This window comes from Schistosoma haematobium, chromosome 1, assembly GCF_000699445.3.
Source record: "Schistosoma haematobium chromosome 1, whole genome shotgun sequence".
NCBI classification, from domain to species: Eukaryota; Metazoa; Platyhelminthes; class Trematoda; order Strigeidida; family Schistosomatidae; genus Schistosoma; species Schistosoma haematobium.
The window spans coordinates 7104369-7117530 of NC_067196.1; the positions used below are offsets into that span (position 1 = coordinate 7104369).

Here is a 13162-nt window from a genome sequence, read left to right on the forward strand (position 1 = left end):
GTCCCTACACTAGGTGTATACAAATTACGGACCTATCAATGTCCAACTAGATCTGCGAATCAAATAAGATGACTTCTAGTTGATAGTCTGACTAGTGTTGAAATGTCTTGACCTTGTCCGAGTACAATAAACACAAACTCTGAGGTTGCAGTTTGATCCTAACCAACAAGACAAAACGATAGTCGTCAACCAAAAGCATAGCTTCTGTTACACAGTTAAGTGGTTTTTGTCTACATACGTAACACCACTCATATTTTCAGATTAAGATAAACACTTGCTGTAAGCGAATGTGATTTTTCTGACAAGCGAAAAATGGGATTGAATGATGGTATTTGATACACATTACATGTTGGCATTTTAATGAACTAAAGAGGTCATATATAAAATGTTCAGACTACTTGATTGACTGATTTAAATCTTCTCTAACATACCATTGATGAAACCACATCTAGTGTATTAAAGCAGTTTGTTACAGTTTCAAATTATTTTTAACAAGGCTGTATGAAGCTAATGACAGATATGCACAACATCTTACGGGTAGATTAGGTTGTTTCAGTGTAGATATAGACATCCTGGTTACAATGCTAAAATTAATCATAATATGTGGACACATTGAGCACAGAATGTTTCTTATCTTTCTCTTAATTTTAAGCTTAGTATTATCCACTTTTTATAATATTTAGCTTCCCACTATAATTAATATGATTCCAGCTTACTTGTTTCCGATCATGTTAAGTTGATCGATTTGCTGAATTAGATGTGCCAACTTTAAACAGATAGACTAGTGTTAGGTCCTACATTATCAATACTAAACTGATAGACATCTGACTACCAAAGTAAATCAGTAGTATTGTCAAGGCTTGTTATATATACTCACAATATGATTAGTGTTGGTAATTTAAGAAAATAAACCAATATGATCAACCTTTGATTTTTATTATCATTATTTTAATATCGAAAGTAACACGTTAGGTAACTTCAGGTACATTTATGTACAGTTAAGAGTTGTGTAATATACAATATCAAAGTGAAATAATCTGTTATTAACGATATCAATACATGTTATTTTATATATACTCGAAAATCTGTACTGATGTAATTCAATGAATAGACGCACTATGAGGATGTATTCAAGAGCAAGCATTACATACATCATGTATTCCGTGTTGAATGGGTTTGATGTAGTAAAGTTTAAAAACACAGTAGAATTAGACAATAAAAGCTTTGTAACCAAGGTACTTAACATGATCAAAATAATCAGTTTACTAGACAAAAGAGCGATGCTGAGTTATTTATTTAGTGATCCTTAAAATTCAACTGATAGTTTGTACCCATATTATTCGCATCAGTGATTTCCATCAAGCTAACTCTTTGAACAGGTTCCCGTATTTCCGTATATGACAATACAACATTTATGGATGACTTGTTAATATTTAATCTCCGACTCTAATTTTTCCATTATAAATGTCTTGATGCCAAGTTTTGCATCAACAACACACGTAGACAAATAGAAATAATTCAGTTTTGCATAATTATTTTCAGTCAAAAACTGTATGAGTTAAAAACTACAAGCTTGACTAGGATGAATTAACTTCCCATTTTTTTAAGTATTAACTGTAAACATTTTGTATATTACTGACTGATTCTATAGGCTTCAAAGGCTAATCATATTTCATGTAAGACTAAATTAATTGGACATAACTGTTTGTTTAAAATTAAACAGGTCATTCCAACTAAATGTGTTTTAAATGAGACAATTAAACCGCTTACATTTAAGCGGATTCTGAAGTTAATTATACCAGGAAATTATCAAGACACACCCACTTAATTAACCTATGAGGAGATAAGCTAAGGGCGAGTTTGTGAGCATAAGATGAAGAATTTATACATCAACTGAAAAAATAATCTTTAAAATTCGAATGCCCAATTAAAAATGTGTGCAGAATATAACAGTGAATTCTCAAATGCACTCTTAAAAATAAAGAACAGAAAAACTTGGATCTAGTACACAACTCTACTGTATATAATCAAAGAGGGATTTTGTGGATGTTACAATAATTTAATAGTTGAATTCATGAGCTAATTGAAGCTAGACCACTATGGATCGTCAACGCGCACTGCTGAAGAGTTTCATACTAGGACAAAACGATCATCCACTGCTTCGAGGTTTTCCATAGTGGTTTAGCTTTAATTGACTCATGAATTCAACGATTAGATTTCTAAAATACTTGCGCTTGCATTTAGAAAAGTCACTAGTCTCAATTCCCTTGGGAATCTATATTGATTTTCAACTATTACATAAACTAATCCTTTTTACTAAATAATTGTGTTTGGAATGATTATCAATAAATTGGCATATTGATTTTATTTGGATTTCATTGATTAATTTTCAATGAATTTTCATTGATATTGATTTAATTAATATGAGATGTGTCATTTGATTCGAATATTTTTCTAATACACTGTAATTTCGTGTTCAACTAATGATTGCTTATTTAGATAAATTTCATAACTCGTATTAATTAAACACTAACAACCTACGAATATTAAGAACAGTAGATATTAGTGTGCCCCCAAATGCCCTGGTACGGGCGAGAGTGAAGACAGTCCGCTCTCCCTCTCGAAATGCTCTCACATGGCCACGTGAATACAACCACTGCCAGGAAAGTTCTACTCACTGCCTTCTCGCGGCATTACTATTGTTTACGAAATTGGGAGGACGCTTTAACCGAGTTGATGGACACAGAGAGTCCACCTAAGTTAGTTGGAAAACCCTGATTCTGAACCAGTGGTGCACATGAACTTCAATATATCGAGGGAACAAATGGTATATGAACCAATCGTTGGTCATCGGTTACCATGGGACTGCATCTCCTTACGTTGCTCCATTGCCTTGTGGATCAGACCTTTAGGTCCAAGGCTCCGGATGTGGCCCCCTAAGAAAGCCACCCGCTTTGGTTTGGGCACCCAGGCAGTATCATAGCCCTCATACAAATCAAATGAGATTTGAGTGGCGCATATGTATCTGGCTCCCTCCTTGCCAGTATTGGTGTTCAAATAAATAAATAAGATCATAGATGATTTCAAAGCTAATGGGAAAGGTTAAAAATAATTTGGGATAGCCAAAAAAAGGTGTAGCATCATTTTGTGAAATTGTTGCCTGTTGGTCTGAGCCACATAGGTAAGTTCAAACGACTTAGTTGGTGTCCAGATGATTATTGTAACCAAAAGTTGCAGATGTTAGACGATGTGGATTACAATCATTTGTAGTGGCGCAGACAGATTCATTCTGCATTTTATCTTAGATCCTGTGTCCTGAAAATCCCCTTTAAGTTGTTGTTCTTTTTTTATACCTAATCTTTTCTAATGTTACTGAGAATTTCACTACTTTTACCATCCCAGAATGTGACCTGATAATTTCACTTCTCTGTGCTAACGTTATGTGGTAACTTGGATTAATAAACACGTAATATGTTCTACACTGCATAAGACTGACTGAATCATTGAATAATAGAAATATAATTGAATTAGGTTGAATGTAAATCGATTCTAGTCTTTATTAGAAAAAGCGTGTGGTATATATGTATCTGGTGCCCTTCTGTACTAATGTTTATATGCTCAAACAAATAAATATTAAAGAAAGCTCCTAGAAAAACCTGGACATTTTTACTCTAGTTAGCAGCAAGGAGACGATAGAAGCTATCTGGTCCATCGTACTGAAGTTGGAGTTGAAAATAGTTAGCTCGGTGCACAGAAGTACTACAATGATTCCATAACTAACTTTTATTATGCGACAATCAACTTAATTTTAATGCATTTTGATTCTGAAACCGTATGTGTACTCTTAATGTGTCTGAAAACCAAGAGATGGTTCAAAATTTTAAAAGTACTTAACTTACGATTACTAAGCCGCAGATTTGAAACTGAATCGACATTTTCTCATCCGAGCAATCAACAAACCTTAATAAAACAATCTTTAAGAGTTAAATGTGCAAACCAGTATTTGGCTAACGAATGGCACTAAACTTTTAAGAATTTTTTTGTATAAAGTTACGTGCTTTTCTACTGATTTTCTGAATAGAGATACACCAACTGTATCTCATAAGACGTAAGAAACGTTTCTTTTGCTTTGACATGATATTAAACACTTGCAGCTAGGGAAATAAAACTGAAGACGGAAGCATACTTAGTTTTAAAATCGAAAGAAGCTCTATTTCTCTAGCAAGATGGTGGAACATCGGCAAAACCTATTACTGTATACTATTTGTCTTCGAAGAGATAACCTGTTTCTTAAACAAGGGTGGATGAACTTGAGCAACCAATGGTATAAGAGATCAAATACAGGCAGTGTTGATGATTTCTCGGCCAGTATGTGGTCTGATTAGTGTAGTTTTAAGTCAAACTGGCGATAAGAATATTTATCTTACGGCGATTTCAAAAAATTAACTAGGCAGCGGAATAGATTTTGTAGCAGATTATATCGGACAAAACCCATAAAAAGAGGTCTGAGATCATTTAATCAAAGATTCGGAATGGTTTCTTGAAATACATTAATTACAATTTTCGGATGTCTAAAATCTATTGATTATCATTTACTAAAATATGAGTATATCCACTTATTGAAGTAAAATGTTTGTATAAAAACTGTCTCCTTTCATGACTTCTGGAAACATAAATCTATCGTCTTCTTTACTAAATAAACATTACACATTTGTATCTGTCACAAAATAATATTATGACTTTGTCAGTTGACTGTACACTTAAGTAATACAACCACAAAACTACCAATGAAGGGATAATAAATATGGGAATCAACAGATATATTTCTCTTACCATATCATAGACATTCACGGTCACTGGCGTTGCAACGGAATTATTTGTCGAATGAGTTGCAGTACAGTTAGGTGTAGTTGTGTTGGTTTCTGTTTTATGATTCTCTGATGTTGATGTTTGAGTTGATGAAACACGATCTAATTTCATCCGCAATTTCTCCCAGAATCCCATCACTGGATTCATTTTTTCCACTTATTCATCTTTTTGGAAAACTATCCAAACAGTAAAACCTAAAATGATTTCGTATCAACCAATGCATATCACTAAAGAACACTTTCTCCGTAATAAATAATAAATCTGAAGGTTCCTGAAGTCCTTACTAATTCTATAGTTCAGAAATCAGAAACTCTGATTAATGTGAAAAAAGCGATCTTACTAGGGTCAAACTTGCTACCGATTTTATACACAATTTTATCAGTAGAGATGTGTGACGAAAACAGATTTTGACAAATATGATAAAGGTGCTATTTAACATTTAAAGCATTACAACCTCCTTTGAAAAGCATTATCTGAACGAATGGGTTCATTGGTTCCAATGCACATTGTCTAAAACGTAAACTCCGCTAGGCAGAACTAGCGAATTATTTGTTTCTTGAGATCTGCCGCTGGGTAACGAGCGCATTCTTGGCTACAAAAATGTATAATTCTTGCTATATTCTTTCTAGAAACTGAGGGACAAAACAACCCAATTAATAATAGTGATTGAGGAGCAACACTTGAAGTAATCATCCTTAGCATTTATGGAACTAAACTAATCGTCAGTCCTCCATTTGAAAGATTAGGTAGAGAGTGATATCACTATAGCTTCAATCAATGATCCGAACCGCGAAAATTTAGGATGATAGGTCTATCGAACAAAACTGTCACCAAAGTGGACGGATGGTTAAGATATTTTTGCGGTTTTACAAGGCAATTATTCAATTGTGACCCACTAACCAAGTAGAGAGCAGGCTTATGAGAACCACTGAACCTATTGTAAAAAAGTTTTGTCTTAATGATGGTACAACTGTCACACGCATATGGCGATGATCTTGACATTAATGTTTTTTCTCCTTTTCACTCGAGAATAATCATTTGAGGGGATATTCTAAGAAAGCTTAAAAACCGAGATCAAATAGTTTACACCTAGAGTTCCGTTTCTCGAACTAAATAGGGAATGACCGGAATTCTCTACCACAACACGTAATATCAGCATCCTCTGTGGACACGCTCAAAGCAAGGCCCGATCTTGACAGTACTACAGGCTGAAAAGATTAATACGGATCGACTGACCTATCCTGACAAGTAGAGATTGAAGTATTAGCTAATTAGCACATATAATGTTAGAGTAAGACCTGCATGTCCCTTTGATATTCCCAGATAAGCAAAGTTTTCGAACCCAAAACGACTTAGGAAAAATAAACAGAAGATCCCATGCGTGGAAAAAGATCTGCACCATAATCATGAGAAAAGCAACACAAAAAGCTATAGACGCGGATATCCGTCAGTTTCCAGTAGTCTACACAATCTTTAATGTTTACAGTATGTGAAAACTGCTTTTTGATACCATTTTTACTGATCAGAGAGATGTAAATGTTAAGGAAAAATGGGAATAATAGGACAATATAAAAATTATGTGATGCTGCCCAAGCTGCCAGCTTTGGGGAAATTTTTGCGTAGTCATGACTACGCTCTTTACTAGTTTCAGTGTCACAGGCCTTCAGTTGTACACCATCATTTTTGTCATTTTCGTTAATAAACACTTTTTTCCCATTTGATTGTGGAAAATCATAAGATTCTTAATATTAAGTAATGTGCACATTGGCATACAATGAGATATTTTCCAGAGCACTAACTAAAGTAGCTATTTACCGGAACCTGTTTTTCAAGAGTTTCTTTGAGAATTTGAAGTCTACTTACACACTAATTGGCTGCTTCGACGAAGTCGAGAAATATTTTATTTACTGGACGGAATCTTGTTCCATCCTCAAGGTCATCGGGGATTCAAATGTCGCGCAGAATCTGGAGTGTTACGGCAACTCAAATCTGTCAAATGGTTGTGGACGGAATAGAACCAGCTTTCGCTTTATGGGGGCTTCCGTGTCTAGTGACAGTGGATCACCAATACCTCCAACCAGGAACCTACGTATATTAACGACAATAGGGGGAAAAGATATTGGTAAATCATAATAAGATATCATTAAACCTTAAAAATAGGTCAAGTTTCCTCTTAAATAACTCCCGAGAAGTTGCTTGGACTAGTTCAGTCGACAGCAAATTCCAGCATTTGGCAACTCTTAAGGCGAAGAAACTGTATCTACAGTCCGTTCTGCTGTGTTGTATCGCCAATTTCTGGATGTTACCCCTTGGGTTAGTGTTGGAGCTAAGCATAGATAGGTTTTTAAAGGGATGTCCAGAAATGTTAAGGATGCTGTAAGCTATTAGAAGGTCACCTGTAAGACGCCTGTACTTTAATGTGTAATGGTTAAGTGATTGGGGGCGCTCTTCATAAGGTTTGAATTCGAGTCCCCGAAATGATTTCGTGGCTTGCCGTTGGATACGTTCCAGAGTGTTATTATCCCTTTGGAGTGAGGGAGGAAATACTATGTTTCCGTACTCTAGGTGGGGACGAAAATGACTGTTGAAGGGTATGTGGAAAGTTCTTCCGTCAAACTGGCCAAAAATGCGCCTAAACTTTACCAGGGCAAGGTTTGCTAGAAAGGCATTTTTGTCACGTGAGACTTAAAAGCGTAGGCTGCCAGCACTCCTATATCTTTTTCAACTTGAAACACTTCTATAGAGAAGTCGCCTAGGTTGTAGCTGTAGTCTGCAGCATGTCTCAGATGGACTACTTTACACTTTGAAATGTTAAAGGTAAGTTCGTTATCGTCTGCCCAACTTTGAAGTCGAATCAAATCCAGCCAGTATACCCTTTTGGTTGCGTATCTCTCTCAAAAGTTTCACATCATTAGCAAAGAGTAATGCCATACGATACCTGTTGTGGAAGACATTCCATAGATCCAGTGGTCCTCTTTCAAAGTTAATCAAAGAACTTAAGCAGAGCATTTATAAAATGTGAACGGGCTATCACACATTAAGTGTGTTTATGACGAGATAGTTTAGACCGAATGATTTCTCTGGCCATTGATCTCAATATTACCGAAGTGCACTATCCTCAACTAATTCGACAGTTGTTTGTGGAACAGCAGTATTCACGTTACCAGGTAGGGAATGGTTCAATTGCATTACGGATATTGTAAAATTCAAGATGTGGGGTAGATTCGAGGGACTGAATGACAAAGAAAAGTTAGTAATTTAATTAGACAACAAAATAAGTAAACAAATGTGCAAGGACGAAGAAACAACGAAAATTCGAAACTGGTGAAAGGGATAGGATAGATAGATAATAATAATAGTGCCAGGAATAATAATAATATTTTGTTGCGATGGTCAAGCTAGATAAGTTATAAGACATGCAGCAAGTTTAAGAACAAGTTCCAAATCGTTTTTCTATGTTACAGGATTCAACTAGCAGCTGTTTCACTGGTAAGATGGTGAATAGGGAGTGAGTAACTGATGATGGAGCTGTCTTTTAAAAACACTAACCGATGGGGCGATAGACACGTTAGCAGAGAGAGTAAATAAGATAGGACAGACACATGATAAGGAAGAGTTGGAATTCACCCAGGTGGTTGCTGTTTGATGTGCAGCTCATAGCCAGTGGCTTCGTGGCGCATAGTGGTAGGCGTCAAGTAATGACCTGGGGTGCCCTAATTTGTGTACTTCTCAGGTGGCTTGCTTTTCTTATATATTCTAGCTACAATAGTTTCAAGTGGTGGTCACTCCTGGTATTATCCATCGCTTGACCTGATCACGTTTTTTATTGAGATCATGAACCTATTGATGTCAGACCACTGTTGGAAACCTGGAAGCACTAGGACTCCTCAGAAATGCGAATCCACGTCCCCGCTCTCGAGGTTCAAACCCAGGAACTTCAATCTCGCGCGTGAACGCTTAACCCGGTGGACCACAAAGCCGGCATGTCAGATTTGATGGAAAACAAAAAGTATGAGGTAATGATATACAAGGAGGTACCTCGGAGTACTCTTGCTCTCAACCTTTCAAGCTTTTTAGCGATTCAGTTCATCAAGTTCCGTATCCCCCTGTTTGAGTCATTACGTCGTGTCGTTTACAAGTGAGACAATTTCAGTATATCGTACATACAAGCGTCACCTCAAATGACCACATATATTCATCCTATAAATAAAATATATATCGTCTATTGACACCAGTTTGTTCGCAACTATCTGGTTCAGAAACGAGAAATAATGTGTACGTCAATCAGTTCATATAAGCTGCGGTGCATACACTTAATACTGCTTTCAGCTTTAAAGCAGTGAAGTCTAGGACCCACTTTCGTCCTTTCAGAAGCTCATCATCTGGAAGCACATGCGTCCAGAGTTGATATTCATTCTAGGAGGGGTTCATCCAGCCGACGAGTCTCAAATAGGATGAAGTGTGCGTCCTGGATTTTATTAATAGCCATCTCTGATTTAAATGCTCATGACTTGCCGTAAATATCGAGGTGATACACAGAGGATGCACATATGTCAAAAACAGACTGATTAGTTGGAGTCGTAAAAATCCATTAAAACATCCAACCAACCAATATATTTGAATTAAAGTGAAAACCAAGAGATTTTCTGCCGCGGTCTTTACTAACAGGAAGACCGATTTCCGTGTCATCTACCAAGTGATTATTTTCATCATAAATTTAACTAGTCAAACCATCTAGATAATATAAGGCGAATCCACTAGACACTGATATAAAGGCCCACATGCTTCTTCTTCTTATATAGCTCATTAAGTTAGGATTAAAGTCGGCAAATTATATGGTACGAACTGGTACAACAATTATACGATTAGTTTAGCTGCATTTAAGAGAAATGTGACAACATTTGATACACCTGTAGTGGCATTGGACAATAGCCACACAATCCACAAAGCTGTGAACACGAGACTACTCAGAAAATAGATATTCAATATTTAACGCGGAGAAATACCTAACAATGAAGAAGGCGCGAACAATGAATTGAATGGACTGGAGTTGATCGAGTGGCATGGCTCGGCCATGCAGGCGTGGTCTCTGCTGAATGTTACCTTATATCTTCTATTCATATTAAATATATTGTTCTTTCTCTAGCCTAACCTTGTTCTACATCATGTATTGGTAATTGATACGATACAGTGAGTTGGTGTAGTCGATGGTGTGACTTCCACGTAAGATCTTATAGATTAGGCAGTTATATCATGACAAATCTACAAATTTAGGATTAGGTCTATTATTAGAGCAGTACTAATATCATAGTAGACCATAATTCTACACACCTTCAATCGTAGGTGACTTGTAGTGAACAAGAACACAAGTGGGGACAATCGAACATGTTTTAATACGACATTACAGAATATCTCAGTAAAATCTGAGAACCATACAATAAAGACTTCATTTGCAAAGTGTTCATTAGTTGTCTCAGACTTCATCGTTCCCGCATTTCCATACCGATTGTTTTCTGTTCTCGTTCTTTCCCTTTCGATCTTCTCGACCTTCTGCTGCTGGACATTTTATTCCTGACCAGTGCTATATACTACTTATGTCGATATAAGTGGCACATACCGCAGATTATTTGCTACGGTCTATCAAGGATGTCACGTTTCTTTTCAATATATAGAAGACAAATGCAAAGCCGGATAACCCCACATCCTCTTTTGTAGACTTGAGAATAAACCTGAAATTAGGTAGTTATATCCGAGCGAAGATTAAATCACGAGTAACTTCTGAGACATATTAATTGACTAATATTATCTATACATTTTTATGGTATAACTATTCAATAATTAGATTATGTATATTTATATTCCTTTTATCATAAGCTTTATTTTTACTTATAATTTATTATTGCATGATTTACTGTTCTTAAGCTATGTTCAGTTTATTGACTACTGCCTCCCACGTTCACAGTCACTTTTTGGCTTTATTGTGTACAAATCTTATTTCCTATTTTATGGTGCGTTGAGGTCTGTTTGGATGATATATAAACCCAGTATGTCTGAAATAAATGATTCTATTCGATTCGCATATTGGGAGCTGGTATTGTTGTTCTGGACTCAAATGGACGGGCTAGGCGGACATAAGACCAATAAGGACGTTAGACTGCTCATACCGGTCGAACGTCATTGGTTTGGCACAGTGCAAAGATTGTGTAAGTCGTATTTGATTGGTGGATAAATCATGTGATAAAAAGCTGGACATAAAGTCACAAGAGATATGAGGTCACGTTAGGGAGTTGTGAAACCACGTAACTCGGTCGTTCATACTTTGAAGAATTCTAATGAAAACAGAACTTGAAATAAGTCGTGAGATTCAACCCTGAGACAAAAGTAAATAAATTTCCTCATAAAATTAAGCTACTGTCAGAACTTTAAGCTGATAATGTCAAAATTCAGAGAATCTAGTGTAGATACTCACACCATAAGTTAAGCTTAAGTAATCTGAGTCCTGACTCACAGAGGATCTGTTGAAACTGGTGAGACACGACCTTAAACCGTGACTCGCTTGTGTTTGTTTGTGACTTATGACTTTAAATGTCAATAAGAGCTTAGATGAACATTTAACGATTTGAAAACATCTAATGTATCGTCTATTTTTCTTCCAACTATGGTAGAATTACTCAGGGGACTCAAAGTACTAGCCTCTGTGACTTCTCACCTAGAAATCTACTCTTGGAACCAATTTGTTCATAAAGTCAACAAATTTAGTTTGCAGCAGATAAAACACCTGTGAAAACTTACTGCAAAATGATTGACACAGCCTTCCATCTTCGGCTTGTAGGCCTTTATCCGAGTGGAAATTTCATCTTACAAAGAAATCCGCCCCCGATTGTCCCTTTAGAACAAAACCTCAAGCTTGTAACCTCAGAGAGATTGGTTATCAGTTCAAATTATACAAGGGATACAGCCAAGGTGAACGTAACTCTCCACTTTCGCGAAGGCCGTCCCAAGAACAGTCCGATTTTATTAGAAGGGGTAAGATCTCTTCCGGAACGACAACCGCTCATACACTTTCTACCGATTCGATTCTCCGAACAAACTTTGCCCTCTGATTGGTTGTCATACTTTTTTAGTTTACTAAATCGCTACATGCTCGGTCGTATTTTGCTACTATAGTAACGACTTTTGTACCAATGTCGTTTGAGCTACTTTTCCATCAAGTTACCTGCAATTCTGTCTTCTTGTCTTAGCCGTTAAGGTTTGATATATTGAGCATATTTGACTCTTGTCAGTTAAGAAAAGAACCAATCATGTTAGAGAAGCTCAGTTGTTTTCGGTCACAATTCCGCATTATCGGAGGCCGTACTGAACTCCAATAAGATGACACAACAACTTTATGCGAGGACAACGTGGAGCAACCGCCCTAATATTGCTCATTACAGTGTTTGTAACGCATGTACGGCCAGTACTTGAAGTGCATAGTCGTTGCACCCCGTATCTTCAAAAGTGATATAAATCTCTTAGCCTGAGTACAGAGACGGGAAATCGAGTGGATGATGGGTCTAAAGCATAAATCTCACGAGGACAGGCTCTAACACCTGGAATTATTTCTGTCGAGCTACAGTTGAATAAGATGTGACGTGATGATGTCGTACAGCTTATTAAGTACATATAATATTTGCATTATTTGAATTGTGGTATGAACTAGGAATCCCAGAAATAACGCAGTTGAATTAAGAAGTAAGACACAAGCACGAACGAATGTATTGTATTTGGAATTCGAAATCGAGCATTCAGCAAGTACATAGGTATCATTGGTTAATTCAAACACCACAGTACACCAAACCACCAAAACCTGGGTATATTACTAGAACACCATCACCATGTAACTAACGCAGCCTCTGAATGATTGCGCACTTAAGAGCAAAGACAGAGTTACTCTATTGATTTTTCTTACTAGGATTTGCCCCGATATAGAATGCCTCCCAGCCGAAGTGAGCACAGGCCTGCCAGTGCATAGCTTTAAGAGATTTGACCAACACGTACTCACCGAGAAGCACCGTCCCTCTCTTGGACCGTCTGTGTCTGATTCATGTCCCATAAGTCACAGTAGCTGTCACTAATGCATAACCAATGACTACGTCACACTTCTCTTTACTATGCTCTCCGCTCCGTTGTCCTTCCAATACGTCATCTTATGCATTACTAATCGAGTTAATGGCCTATTTATCCGGGAAACAATCTTCTCTCGGGATTCGAACCATCACTATATCATTTTTCATACTGCAACCGACCAATATCC

At 36.8% G+C, this 13162-nt stretch overlaps 1 protein-coding gene across 2 annotated transcripts in view; it reads right to left on the minus strand.

The window, feature by feature from the left end:
- DESI2_1 (Desumoylating isopeptidase 2) overlaps positions 1 to 6825 on the minus strand; it is a gene marked incomplete at its 3' end in the record, with an annotated part of 33443 nt that extends 26618 nt beyond the window's left edge. Inside the window, exons 1-3 of one of the 2 annotated variants that reach the window (XM_051209063.1) lie at positions 6733 to 6825; positions 5210 to 5501; positions 4834 to 5158 (exon numbers count right to left, since the gene is read on the minus strand). In XM_051209063.1, coding sequence (XP_051073036.1) covers positions 4834 to 5016 — 183 coding nt within the window. In that variant the 5' untranslated portion in view covers positions 5017 to 5158; positions 5210 to 5501; positions 6733 to 6825. The remainder of the gene's footprint in view (positions 1 to 4833; positions 5159 to 5209; positions 5502 to 6732) is intronic. The other variant, XM_012942436.3, reaches the window with a different exon arrangement.
- Between the last annotated feature and the right edge of the window lie 6337 nt (positions 6826 to 13162).